This window comes from Phymastichus coffea, unplaced genomic scaffold (assembly GCF_024137745.1).
Source record: "Phymastichus coffea isolate CEN01 unplaced genomic scaffold, Cenicafe_Pcof_1.1 PCOF00054, whole genome shotgun sequence".
NCBI lineage: Eukaryota > Metazoa > Arthropoda > Insecta > Hymenoptera > Eulophidae > Phymastichus > Phymastichus coffea.
Window position 1 is genome coordinate 535,938 of NW_026706865.1, and position 17,742 is coordinate 553,679.

General features: G+C 35.6%; 1 protein-coding gene across 2 annotated transcripts in view; it reads left to right on the forward strand.

Moving 5' to 3' along the window:
* LOC131665751 (rho GTPase-activating protein 7) overlaps positions 1–17,742 on the forward strand; it is a 219,187-nt gene that overhangs the window by 16,595 nt on the left and 184,850 nt on the right. For both annotated transcript variants that reach the window (XM_058937845.1, XM_058937846.1), the window contains exon 2: positions 13,998–14,261. In XM_058937845.1, the coding sequence (XP_058793828.1) occupies positions 14,049–14,261 (213 nt within the window). In that variant the 5' untranslated portion in view covers positions 13,998–14,048. The remainder of the gene's footprint in view (positions 1–13,997; positions 14,262–17,742) is intronic.

A 17,742-nucleotide genomic window follows, 5' to 3' on the forward strand; every position in this document is an offset into this window, starting at 1 on the left:
AGTTTAAATCTTTGTAAACAATTAACACAAATCATGTTCAAGAATATTTAACTTTTATTTAAATATTCTTTAATTTATTTAATTATCCAAGTATTACGTTACTGCATTCATTGCTATTCTATACTAAAATATTAAAAATTGAAAAATCGTTGTTTTTACACATGATTGATATTCGCCTTGGCGAGAATTTAGTCTCTACGATCAATCGTTTTATGCGTCATTTATAACAAATTGAAACGTAATTATGTATGTATGACAGAAGATTATTATAGCAGTAAAATTAAATTTCTTGCTAAAGAAAAGTGTCTAAACTGTAAAAAAGAAAATGAACTTCAAAATAAGAGTTAAAACTGTAGACGACGAAGTCTAAAGAGACATGGATAAGATATTATCAAAGCCGAGTCTTCTGAGGAGTCTTCATAGTAGCGTGGTTATGCCGAAGGTGTCAGTGCAGCATCCAGCTGTTCACGTCGTTCGAACAACGGTTCCGTGCTTATATTCTTACTAGCTTGACGTCGATATAAACGTGATAGGCAAAGAGGAGTGTATATAGAGGATAGCAGCTAATGCCAATTAGACGAAATCTCTAGGACAGGCGGCGCTCGCGCGGTAACGATCTTCGCGTATACATAAAACAACAACACATATACGCACAAGTGTTGATCGTGAAAAACCTGTTCTTCTGGACACGCTGTGCCGCGGAAATTCTTTGCCGGAGAGAAGATCTCGTGCATAGAGAGCATAGCGTTGCAAGTGGAACGAACTGCTGTTGATCGCTGTGCTGTGACGATATCGTGTATATTAGGCGCTTTATGACAGTATATGTCGACGATTGCTTCGTGACAAAAGAGACCTGCTAATTACTCCCAGCGAATGTTCTTTTTCGCGCTCGAACAAAGAATGTTCGTAGAATCAATTACATACTTCTTCACTCTCCTTTTCCAAAGGTTGCTCGTCGCCCGATAGTTAATAAGCACATTAGCAGCATGCCATCAATAATAAGATGAGTTGTGAGGAAATAGCAATTGATGCGTCATCGTGTGCTGCATTTTATTGTTGAGCTTTGTGATGGTACAAGTCTTTTAGTTCAGCGTGTAACAGCAGCCAATGACGAGACATTTGCACTCTGGTACTTGGAGTGTTAATTGCGTCATGACGTTGATTTTGTACGAGCTATGAAGAACAAAACAATTCAAGGCGATGGACTTTTTTAAAAGATATATCACGTTGGTCTGCTGTGGATTGAAATAATTTACGACTTCGCATGACAAATTGTTTTATTCGGATTCTTTACGAGACAACCTCATTCGCGTTCTCAATGAGGAGAAAATGTGCCTTGGCCATTTCAGATTTCTCCTTCGTGTACAGAAAATGCTCTGTGCTTTTTCCATAATTATGCTTCAATTGATGAAAGTAACAACGATGGACACTTTTGGAGCGTGTGTCCTCCTTATTTAAGAAGAATATACGAAAATGCTCGCTTATGCAGACCTGGTGTTTTAAACAGATTACATCTGCTGGGGCTGCTTAGTGCATAATTAGATTTCGTTTGACCTTGATTGCAGGGAAACGCAATTTCCATAATGGGATCTCTCTCGCAAGAGAACATAAGCTGAGCAATTGCATCTTCGATTGAATTCCCTGGCGATTGTTGAAATTACGTAACGACAGGATTCACGTTACGAGCGTAAGGAATCGATCTGTCAGATATACATGTACGAGGACAGTGCGATTCTCGCGGATATAGGCGCCCTTTTGTATCAAATTTCTGCTTCCGCCATGCTTATAGAGCGATCTGACTAATGCTGCAGAGTGTTAAAGGATACTTAAATATCGCATGTATTGCAGTTATCCTTGGACGTTAGTAATGGTATGAAATCGACTCAATAGATCCTGATCTTTATATACATATAAACTGTAATACAATAATCTTGTTTAAAAAAAGGAAAAAAGCGCAAGTCAAATTCAAAGCACTCGTGTATTTTTATTTCGAACAAAGAGTATCTTCGAATAGAAGCCAATGATATCTTGTCTCTTGTCGCAGCAGCATCTCATACACGAACACATCTTTCCTGCATGGAAAGATTGCGAAAGGTAATTCCATTACACGCTGTAAAAGATGTTGTCACACTATTGAAGCTCATTCTTATCTTGTCGCCTCGACTCCTACTTCGTTAAATAGAGAGTCCAAATAGATAGCCTGTATTTGCATTATCAATCCTTATAACCCCGTACGAAGCCGAAGCAGCACGTATACGGGAGACAACCTTGCAAGGCCTTTTCACTGACACGAATACGTGTATAAAAGCGCGCACGACTGGTCTGCAGAGAGATGCCTTGGGGTGTTTAGCGGGTGTTAAACGGACTCTAAACGACTCGACCCTCGCTCTTCTTCTTCTTCTTCTTCTTCTTCTTCTTCTTCTTTCTGTCTCTTCTTCTCGCCTCTTTCCTATATCGCTCACTCTCTTGCCATGTGCCTTATTCTTTCGATTGGAATCCTCGATTCGGGGAATTCCCAATTCGATTATGTTAAAGGGATAGTCTTCTGAGTTATGAGCCCGAAAGTCATTCGATTTCTATTTTTTCTCTCTCGCTCACTCTCTTATTAAGATATGCATATTCTTCGCTGGGCTCACGCTGAAATATCGTGTCGATTACGAAGCTCTTTTTCTTACCGCCGCCAAAAGGCTTTGATTTGTGACTTCTAGTTTCTTTTATTATTAACGCAGAAAGACACAATGTGTTTACGAGAGTCGTGCGTGTAAGCTTACATAATCTGCTAATATACGCGAGCTGTCACATGAATTGCGTGATTTTTCTACATCGACAACTTTGATTATGACAATTACTTAATATGGAGCAAATGTGCAGCTGTAGCATTAAGCGAAATGCCATGTACTTTCATGGTTTAACATTGTTATTAATTAATTTTGTGAATGGAATTGTGCCACAAATTGTTATATAATTTGACAATTTAATTAAATGATCAGATGATTATTTTACAAGGCGTCGATCCGTTACCTTTCTTGCTCATTTTTCAATAGAATATTTTGATACTTCAAATATCTGTAAGTATCTTTATTAAAAGGATTTTACCGATGTGATATTAAATTATAATATTGTATGCAACATTGAATTATTTGATTTGTCGAAGTAACTGTCATCAATAGACATGTTGAAATTCAGAATGAAAAAAGACGGCGCAAAACATGAGAATAAAGATTTATTTCAACTCGACGTTTTAAATGCATGTTTTACAATATCGGCGGCCGTCAACGCCAACAAGACAAAAAATTACCCTAAGTTTAGCCGCGCATTTTTTTTCCACAAAAACAAGCGTTAATTGGTCGCGTGATTTGACGTGATGATTACGAGGAAGTATGCTCCGCTCTGTTCCCTCCTTTCGCGGATCTTATAATTATATGTCGCACGATGAAAGCGTACACTATAAAAATATCATTACGTGGACGAATATTGTTCCTAGTTTGATTAAGCGATTTTATTGAGTGACGTATACTTGAGGAGAAATAATCGAAATTTCCGGAACAACAAGTTCTATAAGGCTTGATGCAATAATAATGTTAGTCATTGATTTCTCGTTAAAATTATATCAATATAAAAGCTCGACTTTCTATCAGTTGCACAGTATCACGATAAGCTTTGCAATTACTCATTACAATTTATTACCTTATCTGATTTTATATAGTTTTTATTTACCAAAAAAATAGGTTGAGGCAAGGACTATTAATCGAGGTCTCCCATCCACCTATCGCTGTAATGTCTTCAACTCAGTTGGAATGCAAAATTTGATGCAGATCAGTCCTTGCAATTCCTAAAATTTAAACCTGATCTTGGATCTTTCGGTTTTATCTTGATCAACTCACTCTCTCGGTAAAAAATGTTGAGTAATGGCCGAGAATTCTACAGGTCTGGATTTAAAAAAAATCAAAAAAGCACCTCGAATTTTATAGACACACTCCGGATCGTAAAAAGTACTATCCAGCTGTAAAAAATACAATTGATTTGCTTTTCTTCGAATTCTTTCAAAATCTTATTTTCATCGATTTAAAATAAAATATTTACACTATAAGACTATACTAGGTGTTATTATAGATGTAGCATCACGTAGAAATATTTCATCATTCTAGTGAAATATTCGCCTTTAATATGTTCATTAACCAATGTTCTTAGTCGTTGTTATCGCAATATCGAATTTAATGGTAAATCAGTTTTGGTTGGTAAAGCTTTCAAACATTCAGTAGGTAATCAATCGTTACAAATAATCGTCTTCTGTATAGTATACAAAATAAAATAAGGTAGTCGTATATCAAGGAATATTCTGAAAAAAGAACTGCTTTTTAATTGATACGGAATGCTATTAAAAAATGTTATTCACTATTAATAAATAAATGAAGGTGGTGTATATTTGCAAAACAAAAGGATAACGATGTACAATGTCCAACCGCAATAATATCTGTCGGTAAAACGGAGGGCAGAACGGTGCCTGGAAAATAGACGTAGCGTGGGGCTAATTACCACAAGGCAAGGGTATACGTATACTATCGCAGCAGCATTTGTCATTCGTACAAAAGTGCGGCTGTATTTAATTCCAATTAGCTGCTGTCTCAATGTGCGCGCGAGGTGACATGTGCGTGCGCAGTGTGCGCAGGTGAAACCTGTTCCCCTTCTCAAGAGTACAAGGAAGGTGTCGTCGTCGCTCGCTCTACCACTTATCGGCGTCGTGTGTGTGTGCCTGTCATTATTTCTCTACTTATCCAAAAAAATTCTTCCTTTCGTTATTTTGCGTTTTCTCGCCCCGGTAAGAAAGAATCGACCTATTACTGCGTGCTTCGTTCGGCCCATTTCTACGAGTTCTGTCTTTCCTTACATTTTTCACAACGATAAATTGACACTTGGCTGTGTGGTTATAAGATAAGGTTGTTCGCCGCGTCGTCTTGTACTTTCAACTTGTTGCACTTGTGCGAGTGTGTGCCTTGGAGAAGAAAATATCACTCTTATGTATCGCTTCATTCCCGTAATGATCTCATTCGAATGAGTTATCGCTACGGTGATTTTGTGATTTTTCGTGAAAATACTACTATACTTGCTCTCACTCTCACGATGCAATTATGAGTACCACCAACGAAGAATAACTTTGAATGTTTTTTTGGTTTGCAAGCTGCTCCATTTTTATAGCATCAGTAATATATTTATTTTATTTTTACTCCAGACATTTCGTAATTAAAATAATTTATGCCATCGATAACTATATAAGTAGATGATAAAACAAAGTGCCAGTTTGGAAAGATAGTAATTACAATAACAAGAGGGGAAACGTTCACCTTTTTTAACGAAGGAATCTTATCGCTATGTGTTCGACGTTTTATTTGTGTGGTGTATCTCTCTCTCTCTCTCTCTCTCTCTCTCTCTCTCTCTCTCTTCTACTTACACGTATATGAACAAATCCCTAAAACTTTCAAAATTCTAGTTTTTCCATCATAATCTTGCTATAATAAGAACGAATTGCAATTTAAAAACGATATTTTATGATAAAAATGACTACCTAAATTTCCGCTACTTTATTTTGGATTATCAATTTTAGTTATGAAGCTATAAAGTGAAAAACAAAATTTTTTCATATTTTTTAATACCAACTATGAGAAAAATGAAATTTTCAAAATCTAGTAGTATTTTCACTTTGGAGAAAAATTTATTTTTTTAAATAACAAATTTCAAAAGTTTTGGGGATTTGTTCATATACTTTCCAGAAGTGTCTTTTAAAGCACCAACAGAATGCTAACAAGCCAATTGGGCTTATGTGTATTGAGGCTTTTCAATCGGTCGATCGGTTAATAAGTGCTTGTGCAATTTCGATCGCGTACATACGGCGTCTCTTGAAAGACGACTGCATGAGTTGTGAAAACAATAAGCTCTTTGTTTGTCCAATTTTGCCCGTAAAATATTCAACAGGACTCATTATTCAGCAGGATATTAAATATGCAGATTTTATGATTTGTATGCAACAAGAACTTTTTTCGTGATCGCGTAAATAATTTTTTTGACATTGGTTTTTGATGATGTTTCTAAAAATATTCCAAACAGTCCATAATACTAATTTGTACGGTCGACGTTAAAAAAATTAATGTTGATTAAATTTCTAAACCATTCTAATACGTGAATTGCAGGCAAGTTTACGAATAACAACTGACAATAGTATATCTTAGATTTGCAATTTAACAATAGAAACTGCAGAGTGAAGAGTCTTGAAGTGATCAATATTAATTTTCAATTAACCTCAAGTGCATATGGTGTACATTCACCTCGTTCGGTCTTCAACTATCACGAATATACATCCAATGAAACCTTTTCCTTATCTCGCAAATTATACGATTGAATTGCATTTACGAATATATATCGATGAACTTTTCCATCACTAACGAGAATACATGAAATTAACAATAAGCCCGCCAGTTCACAATGGCCGAAGCATGCGTAATAATCAAAAGTCTATACAAAAAGGGATGAGACGACATTGTGCAACGCCTCCGCACGAAAAAGCCGAACCGTTATATCGTGGTCTTTTGTTTTTGCTAACTTTCATAAAAATCGTATGTATAAATGTGTGTGGGACGATTTTCCTACGGCAATTGACGTCTCTCTGCGTTAACGATCCTCGTGAATCAGCTTATGTGATTAGACGTGCACGCATGCATTATATTTCGATCACATTGTTTTATAGGGTATTCGAAGTTGATAGATCGTTTCCTTGAGTGGCACGGCTTTCCTTTTCCTTCGTTTCGCACGTGTGTTAATCGCTTTACGCTCACTATGTATGTACATTTTTATGACACCATAAAACGTTCGGTGCCCTGAAATCAGTTGCGTGTAGCTTACGAGCGCATTCGATGATCTGAAGCTTCTAAAACGATATGATCGTCCGAGTGACAATTCCAAGTGCAACAAAGTTGCATTCGAACGCAAAAAAATGTATGTATCTCTTCAAGCGGAGAGTTGAATGAACATAATTCACTTCTCCTACGGTTTGCTGCATGCAAATTAAAAAAAGCGCGAATATGTATAATGACACATGATGGATGTTCACAGTCACGAAAGACGATGACGCATTGGTCGTAGCAAAAACACGGCACGACGGTAACGGCACGTCCTTGATGGATCCTATGTCTTTCTCTCGCCATGTGTGCAATGAGTTTTGACCCGCGTACGATGATATAAAATGCGGTAGGCGAGTGATGTGTCATACGCCGAGAATGTTGTTACATAGTTTCTCACGTCAAAGAATGTGTTGTATCAATGTACAATTTTATCGAGAAATGTATTTTATTTTTACTACTGACTAGGCCATACAAGATTTTCAAAATAAAATTGTGAATTGAGATAGGTAATGAAAATTGAACGTGTTAACGCTTCAATAACGAAACGCTATCAAGCGCGCATGATACAATGTTTTACAAGCTTTGATACACGTAATTTACACGTTAGAATGATTGACGTTGGTTTATGAAGTTATCTTGAACAAAAGCTTTTATGCTGCAAGCAACTTTAGTATGCATAGGAGAAAGTTGCAATTTTTCTTTTCGCTTTTATGATTTTAACGACAGCTTGTAATTTTATGACATCTTTCTCAGAAACTACCCAAGTCTTAAGAGACTTACTCGTAAAACATGAGAAAATTTTGCGCGAATAAATGATAGTTTAATATCCACGTCTATTTTCTACATCGATAAATCTGCTGGAATAAATATTCCTTACCAACGTGATTTTTTTTCTTTTTTATTTCAGCTAAGATTTTATTAAGACACTGCTGTAAAATTAACTCAAAGGAAAGTTCTACATGCTTATATAAAATGCTATGCTAATTAAAATTCGCTTCTCGGTCATCATTTTCTTGTCGACTCAAAGTCAATTGCTTATGATTTTTTTAACAAAGCTAGAACCTTGAACGGTTTTTTTCGACCTATCATTTATCCTGAGAGACGTGTAGCTTTGATAACATGACTGGCTTATTTTGAACAGACCTTTTTCGTCGAAACACTGCCAACCAAATCAATCAGATTTGGATGTGTAAACACAATCGACCAGAGATAAAAGTAAAATAAAGTTCCTCTAGATAAATATCCACGCCGTGTTGCCTTTGTCATATGGTTGGGAGCGGTGATGAACTGTATATTTTGAAATTAAAAATGTTGATTGATAACTATTCCGGTAGAAAAATCGTTGTCCGATGTAGCTCGAGTTTGCTTTTAAACATTTCAGCAAATAATTTTTTCCGAGCTGCGAATCATAAACCATGCCGGCATTTGCATATAACGAATTTGATCTGTTTTTAGGAGACAAGCATTAAACGAATTAAAATTCAAATCTGCCTTCTGGTGGCGGTGTAAGTGCATTGTTTCAGCGGAAAGAGAGAGAAACAGGTTCTAGGCTCAAGGCGAAATCGTTATTGCCTTGACTCCGACCGTCAACATCCTTCCAGGCCGTGTGCGCGCGGCCGTTAGATTTACGATTCCACCCGGTTTATACTTACGATGCGAAAGTCTGCAACTTCCTCATGCCGCAACAAGCGAATTTCGTATAACCACACAACGCTGTGATAATTACTTCGGCTAACCAAAAAATCTTTTCACCTACGTTTTAGTGTAATTTACGGGGAGGTTAAGGGCACGTTTGCTGATTAGCGGGTGATTAGCGCGGAATTCTAAAATAGCTTTGTCATCACCATATCAGCTCATTCAAGTACTGAACTGATAAGAAGTTGGATGTAATCATTTGTACTTGTCGGCTTGAGCACCCGTGGCACAGTCGAACCAAGATATTTTAAGCAATAATGTTCTTTCATGAATTTCCAGATAGATGTAAATTTCTATTTATCTTTTTATTACAACTGATAGGTCGAACATTTTCAGCTTTCTAATTTTGTCTTTTAAAAACTAAGCGAACAACAAGTAAAGAATCAAATTCACCCAGACAAAACGTAACGTCGTGAAATCATGAAATTTAACAACGCAATCCGCAGGCGCGTCGTGACTCGGAACTGAGTTGGTCGTTAAGGAATACGTTCTTTTTCTCGTGGTGCATCTCGCAAAAATATCCCTAAGCGAAGGAGGAGTTTGCGTCCAAGAGGGAGAGGAAAAAGAAAAAAAAATGAACCACAAAGATGCGCTCGCGCGCGCTTTATCCGCATACTGGAATGGGACTTGTTATTATCCATGTCGGATACTAACGTTTAGGCTATAATGCTACATTTGTTGTCGGCTTTTGTAAATGCTGTGTATCTCAATAGATCTTAATGCTTTTCGTGAAGCTCATTTTATACATTTCATATTTTCTGTCCTTCGCGATAAGTTTTATTTCATTAAATTTTTTTTCTCATTGCAGCTGTATATTTTGAATTCCATGGTAAACAATTTTTTCATATCCTACACATATCGTGGAGTACTTTGACATTTTCTATTCTTTAGATTGAATTACTTTTATTAAAAAGCTGGGATAGTTTTATTAATCTAATCTCATTAAAGTTGTTTTTTCGCCAAAGGGCAAAGTTATTTTCTTAATTATAAAAATACTCCTATTCAAGATAGCGATGTACTATTTCTCCATTTTTTCAATTTATAATCCTAGATTTATTCTACAAGGACTTTATTGACTAGTTGACAAAAGTTCGATAAACATGTAATGAAAATTTAATGTGTATAAGTTGAAAGCTTTTGAAGTGCAAAACTTTTACACTATCTGTTATATTGTTTTGATTACTAAATAACGAGAAATACAAAGATAAAAATGCTATTATTAATATGGGCTTTCGTGGTACAGCTTCGAAGATCATACTATGCGTTACGCTTCAATATCATATTATTTCAACGCCAATTAATTTAACTAAAATTATGTTTTCTTCCAACTCAAAATCAATCACACATTCAGTTCTTCACGAACTAAAATGGTCTCGCGAAGTACATGATGCATTCATTGTACGTACGATCTCAGCAGTAAACAAGCCGCTCGCAGCAGCTGCCCGGGAGGGAGAAGAGACCAAGTTACGTAAGATTAATTGCGGTCGTTCGGTCTAAGCACACGTTTGTGTTGCGGCTTCTTACGATGCTCTTTCTCTGCCTCCCTCTAAGCGATGATCGATCTTGATCTCGGACCGATTGCTTGCGCGTCAATGCGATTCTTCAAGAATGAGACTACTCACGATTGACCTCGTTTTTATTGTTTTACATGTTTTTTTTGTTTTATCTGTATTTATTTCGTTTACTTACAATTTTTATTATTATTTTAACATTGAATTTTATAATTGGTGATAAAGTCCCTCCAATAAATAAATAATACATGCTTGGATAACGTCATGGATAAATAATGACTGCAATCATCAGGAAAATAGTCGTAAATTCTGTGTTCGTGTCAATATAAAACGACATCGTGAAAAAGGAGCATGAAAGAGACGTAATTGTATAAGTGGTAAAAACTCACGAAAGTAACTTTGATGGGAAAATAAGAAAATATGAGAGAACGTAAATTGATTCAGCAAAGCAGATCGAAAGGAAATCTTCAGAGCGTTAAGAGGGAGAAATAAATAGACAACTTAGTGGGTACATAGTGATGGTAGAGTCATCATGAGTAGAGTGCACTGGAAATCAAACTATATGCAGAGCTCCCTTTTCCCCGTACCATAGCTAATGCGCACTTTGCATACGTGATGCCCACGCGCTCTTTATCCTGATTATGCAAAATCGAAAAGGGTGACGTTTCTCTCTCTAAAGCCTTTGGCGCAAACAAACTTACCGTGCGCACTGCCGAGGCAGCGAGATACTATCTTTTCTGCAATTTGCAGAGCGCCACGGATATTATCAACTGTACGGGAGAGTACTACTGTGCAAAATTGATATGTTGCATGATGCTGTCTGCCTGCTCGGGATTATCGTTATTCGTATAATTAAATGATAATATTCACTTGGTGATGATGCTCGTGTGGAATATTTACTGCCAAATTTATATAAATTGGCTCGGAAAGAAATATTGTTAAGGAATTATTTATAAAATGAATTGGCTTATCTTGTAATGAGTTGGACAGTTAATTATCTCGTACGATATGCCACCGAATGAAGCTTATTACGAGAATATATATTTACATTCGCTTATGCAATTTTGTTGAGTTCTATTATCGGTCAGTTCGATCGATTGGGCTCAGTGTAAGAGATATGTAAATATCTCCATTTGTTTTTTCTTTAATTTTCAAATAAAACATTGGGATTAGTTTTGTAAGGATATTTTTGCCACGCTGCCACGTCGGAGGCATGTACATATCGTGCTCCTATATTCATAGACACGAGTTCAAGTTCTTGCGAATTGTTCTTTCTTCATGTTATATTAAGAGTCGAGTCCACTTTGTGTATTCATGGGAGATAAATGTTTTGTTCATGCGAACAAAATGAGCTGAAAAATCATGACAAAACACACTAACATCAAAAAGCAATAATTATATTAAATAATGATTTTGGAGAATAAAATGTAATCAACTGACTTGTTTTTCGCTAAATTGATCGAATAGCGGAATCCATTTTAGTATTTCAGTAAGCATACAATTTTTCATGAAATCTTAACAATTTCATAAAACCGAAAGTCACGTGCGAACAAAGTTAGCTACTATCCAATAAAGCTCTCAGCAACACCTCACAAATTGTCTTGTTTTCCTCGCTCAAAGAATGTCTTTTTTACCTCTACGGTCGCTCGCTTGCAGCTATCTTTTGGTCGTCAATCGTTGCTTGCATAAGTTCAGTTCACGTGTACAATATTAGACGTATAGCTGGAAGAATTCGCGGCTTGAGCGTGCGGTGCTTCATAAATACGTCGATGCTGTTATCGGCACTAACCGCACTACGCGGGGCGTACGTGCAAACTATATGTTTATCATAAAGTAACTTGACTTTTGTTCAGGTATACCTAAGAGGAATTTCTCTTTATTTAAATTTTTTACAATACTTTTTTTTATCTCATTTTATGGCGTATGTGTAAAATGTGAAAATAGTAATATTATTAGATTGTCTCACGAGTCGGTTATAAATTTTATTTGATGTTATAACTAGTTTGTAACGATTATCACTAGTTGGTGTATATTTTTATTTGGTGCAATTTATCGTTTTGTTTATTTATTAAAACTTGAGAAAAATTTATGACATACACTGCCCGTCAAATACCTTTTGCCATGCTTACTTCAAAATTAGGCAAACTTGAAAGTTTTGTATCTCGGTCGGAAATCATCGTATTACAAAAAACCGCAGGGCATTTTAAAGGTAATTGCAAAAGCTTCCATTTAAGACGTGCAGAGACTTAAAAATGAAAATATGTGTTTTTTACAGTAAAAAAACTGATTAAAAAAATTTCAATTTTTTTAACCTCGACTTAAATCAATGCCAATTTAGAACCAGGCGGTGGAGGGCAAATCGACCGGAGGGGTTCGGAGGGTAATATCTTTCCCTTTAAAATTAGCCCCCGCGGGGTTCTATCCGATGTTTTTTAACCGAGTTACGGCGTTTTTTGTAAAAAAATAACCTTTTTTTTCAATCCTCAATTACTTCGACTTACGTACGTTTTGAAAAAAAAATGCCAAGGAGAAAAAAGTTTCATTTTGTGCCCAAGAATACGAAAATAAAGTCTAAATAAAGAAATAGAGAAAAAAATTTTTTTCGGTTTTTTAGCGCATTAAAAAAATTAAGAAATTTAACTTTTTTTTACGCTTCGTTTTAAAATGTCTAGGGACGTAGTAAATCACAAAAAAACTAAAACTAAGCGTAAAAAAAAAAGTTAAATTCCTTTATTTTTTTAATGCGCTAAAAAACCGAAAAAAATTTTTTTCTCTATTTCTTTATTTTGACTTTATTTTCGTATTCTTGGGCACAAAATGAAACTTTTTTCTCCTTGGCAAAAAACGCCGTAACTCGATTAAAAAACATCGGATAGAACCCCGCGGGGGCTAATTTTAAAGGGAAAGATATTACCCTCCGAACCCCTCCGGTCGATTTGCCCTCCACCGCCTGGTTCTAAATTGGCATTGATTTAAGTCGAGGTTAAAAAAATTGAAATTTTTTTAATCAGTTTTTTTACTGTAAAAAACACATATTTTCATTTTTAAGTCTCTGCACGTCTTAAATGGAAGCTTTTGCAATTACCTTTAAAATGCCCTGCGGTTTTTTGTAATACGATGATTTCCGACCGAGATACAAAACTTTCAAGTTTGCCTAATTTTGAAGTAAGCATGGCAAAAGTGATTGACGGGCAGTGTATGTAAAAATATATTGATGAAATTTGAATATATTCATAATTGGTTATGCTAAATCTGTGTCTCATTAATCATGGACTCATCAACTGGTACTGTTATATAAAATAAAAGATTCTTTAAAATGCCACTTGACTAAGAATAATATTGTTTTTTTTTTTCATATACGACCATCAATTATCAAATATACATGAAGATTGTAACGTACATTTTTTACGAATTTTTAAATCCAACGTGTCTTTCGTTTAATTTTATCCTATTTAATATTGAAGATATATCCTTATTTAACTGTAAATTGATTCAAATCGTTCAATTAATCATTTAAATTGCATAAATTGCCAACGAAGCTAGCGATAAGTTTTAAACAAACTAGTTTGCTTTTTTGAAATACCTCGGATATTTATTCGATTATTATTGAGTTTATCTTCTTTTTTCTTACAATGTTCTGCACCAACTTAATAACGACATTTATGACAACTTTCACGCAATCACGGTCTTATTGAGTTTAATTGATGCAAATGTCTTGTATACGTAGTATATTAAAATACCTATGACTATGTGAGATATTAAAATTTGACATAGTCGATTGCATTTTAATTAAAAAGTATCACTCTATGAATGTGGGCCAATAAAAAATTACCTTGTACAGTAATTTGAGTTTTTATAAATCAAGACTAACTTAAACAGTATATGTTTATCGTTTCAGGAGAAACTACCCGGAAATATGCTAAAGATTCGAGGATAAAGTGTAGGAGAAATGGAAGCTATTCGCAACAGTAGCGGTCCGAGGGCAACAAAAGTCATCGGACCAAACGATGGGAACATATCGTCGAACTTTTCTAAAGGCAAAAGTATCAATCCACTAACAATTGTCGAAAGTGGTGATCTCACTGACGGTGTAACTGATGAAAAATCTTGCGATCAAATGGATCCTTACAAAGAGCTCGAGCTTTATATCGCTAAAGTAAACGTAAGTATATTGATTAATTTTGACCGTATTCAACGAGTACGAAATAATATAAAAATAAATTTCATATTTCTGTTGAAAACGATTTTATTACAAAAGCATCAAGTTATTGTTTATCATGCTTAATTAAATTATGGTCCTTCAAATCTTTCAAATTTAAGGGCTTCGAGGATATCTCTTATAGAGCGAATTTCATATTAAAGCAATTTAGATGAGTGATAGGTTTTCTTGGTACTCTAACAACCCGCATCTTCAAATTTACTTACCCATATGCACTGATATTTCAAAGCTTCTTATAGATTCTTCTTAGTACTTGCTGCAATGATAACTGTTTGCATTGTTATTTGTATTTAAAAATTCAAAAGAATTATCTGAACGTAAGGCTTATTCATAATTCTCAATCTGAAGAAATATAAAATATCTTATCACGATGTAATAACATAATAATAACAAAGACGGAAAATATGAGTACATTTGGCAGATTACAAAGTACAATGACAGTTTCTAATAATACGAGTTTAAATTTAGATAGAAAAGTAAAGATTGTTGGACAGCAACGGAGGTGAGGATGAAATTTTCTGGCGTTCGGTAATCTCACGTTTGGAATATTTACGTACTTACAAAATCAATGCATTCGTATTTTATAAGCTTTTTCTAACGAGAGTATTCAATTTTGAAGTTTCTTACAATTAAAATAAAATATCGTTTGAAAAATAACCATAATAAAAATAACCGTAATCGATTTCAGAATCAATGACGTTACTTATATTTGCATGTTTGCTTTTTCACTTTTATAACTTAGAAAGGTTGTATCTATGATGATTAGTCTGATTGCTTTTATACTTATTTTGAATTTATTATTGATATATATCTACTCAGGGAATTGCATTATCAATCATCGATAATTATATAATGATAAACATTAGACACTTTTAGTGATTATGTCTTATCACTTACGTTTGAAACAAAATTAGTATTCAAATGTCGTTTTATATATTTTCAAACAAGACCGTTCAACTCACTCATTCTCAATGATAACTTTGAACTGTCAAATGACGAAAAAGATAAGAAACAATCATCTGACAGCGGCAGTTGCAAAGATTTGCGGGAACTAGAAGAAAAAGAAGTTTATATCGCACGTGTACCTTGAAGGCGTAAATCAACATCAGCAGAGAGCGAGGGAGCGAGGGCCTTCATCAGGGTAACAGCAACAACAGCAGCAGTCGTGCTTTGCTCTTGGAACATAATTTCTCATTACCACTCTCGGCATTGTTGCTTTTTTCTCTCTTGTATCATCGTCTGCTCTCGCTCTTTGCTCTGGCGATGATTCATAGACTTCCTGGGCCGCATTGCAGGGTCACGCGAGTCGCTCGATTAGGTCGATAAGAGTCCACGTGTGCACAATTAGCTTGACGGTCTTTGGTATATTGCAACTGTGTGTGATGTGAGAGTGCAATTGAATATTTTTATATGAACCGATTGTTTTAAATTATCGGTTCACGTTTTCTGTTTTTCTGTTGTCGGCTGTTTTTCGAGTTAGCTAGTGATTAACGCGTGAGTCGATTTGATTTTCAAAGTGCATTGTTATGTAGTAGTGGCTTTAATGAATAGTGTGATTTGCAAAAAATAAAGATAGATACGAGTACGCGCTTCGCTCAGGCGTAAACCTCGTACGAGACAAGATCCACTTTCCCGCACTAGTTAGCTAATGTGCTATTACAGTTGAGTTTTCATCGACTGAGAGTTGAATAATGTTCTGAGAGGGTTATGAATTTCCAATTATTATTAAGCTAAAATACAAGTAAGATTCAATTTAAAAATGCTATTTTACTTACGTATATCACACTGAAAGTTGGTCAATCGGTCACTGGTGGTAGCTTCTATTAGGTTGACTAAAGCATTAACATCAAACTGCCAATTGCATTTTTAGTGGAAAGGAAATTGTAGCTTGTAAAAAGCGTAAATCTGAATAAATTTTGGCAAATCGTCTATGATGAACCGCACGCAGCAGCAGCAGCAGCAGCAGCAGCAGCAGCAGCAGCAGCAGCAGCAGCCCGATATGTTCTCCACGCGTTTCAGATTACGCCAAAGATGAGCGAAATTTCGGCAATGCCGTAATACTTGGTTTACCCTGTGGGCATATCGATCAATTGGTGCGCCGCGCTGCTTGCAGTACGCAAGTGCTATCGATCGCACGAGTAACCAAGCGTAATAACAAATGGAACGCGACTCGACGCGATGCCGCTTCGAGATTCCGAAACATGTTTCGTCCGTCAGTATATTTTCTTCCTCGTGGCTTTTTTGTTCATTTTCGACTGCATCTACCTTGTATCTCCCTTTCTCTCGTGAACCCTTTGACACCTCGATTTTTGTTTATGGTCCTGCGGTAGAGGAGGCACACTGAACGGAGAGTGATTGACAAATTGGACTTTTTCAAATTGTTCGTCTGTCGGGGATACTATACCTCTGTCAGAGCCGAGTAATATCGTAAACATTAAGATTAACAGGAGATGCATTTTTCTGCATGTGCTTGATTATTATTATTCATCAATCATTTACTATTTTTTTTTCTTTTCTTATATTTCTTCAAACTGGATTACTTGAGTTTCATATTTTATCTTGCGATAAGATTTTTATTGTTTGTTGCACTCCAGCGTTGTACTGTACGTTTATCCGATTTTAAGCTTGAAGTGCACTTTGCTCTACTGCCTGTTAAATTCGATTCTGATTTGTTGTGAGCAACAAAAACGGAAGATAATCTCGGGCTTACGCGTATAGCTATTTGTATATACGGGTGTGTGTGGGTGTATATATATATATAATTGGTAAAATCTTGTTTCAATACTTGCCATACTGCATTACGCAACTATATGTAAAATTTACTTCAATTCCAAGCTTGCAAATTTATATATAAATTTTTTTCAAAATTAATAACACATTTGAATAAAATAAAGCGAAAATTTACGCACCAAATTTCTTGTTACCATTTGGCTACCGGGGACGGGTTTTGTATTTGTAACTTAGATGGCACTGTGAAAGTTGATCCTGAAGATAAAGTAGCTCATATCTTAAATTTGTTATCTTCTGGAAAGCAAAGTTATATACTAAAAACCATAGTGCTTCTTCATCTCTGCATACATAACGGTAGTAAGGTACGCTCAATTATTTCAGTTCGCCAGTTATACTAAATACCCATCACCATAAATTTATTCCTACGTCAGTGAGTCCAAAACTAAAGAATTTAAAATATCAGTTATTCGCGTGGAAAAGAACTTCAGTTGGACAGACACACGCTGATACAATTACATAACATTTTATCGTTATTGTAGATCAGATTGTCGCAGAGCAAAAAGCAAGTAAGTCACGCAATGCGTGCCACGCGCCGGTATACTATACAACACGTCTCTTCTAAAAGAGCGAGAGGAGAGAGAGAGAGAGAGAGAGAGAGAGAGAGAGAGAGAGAGAGAGAGAGAAACCAGATTGC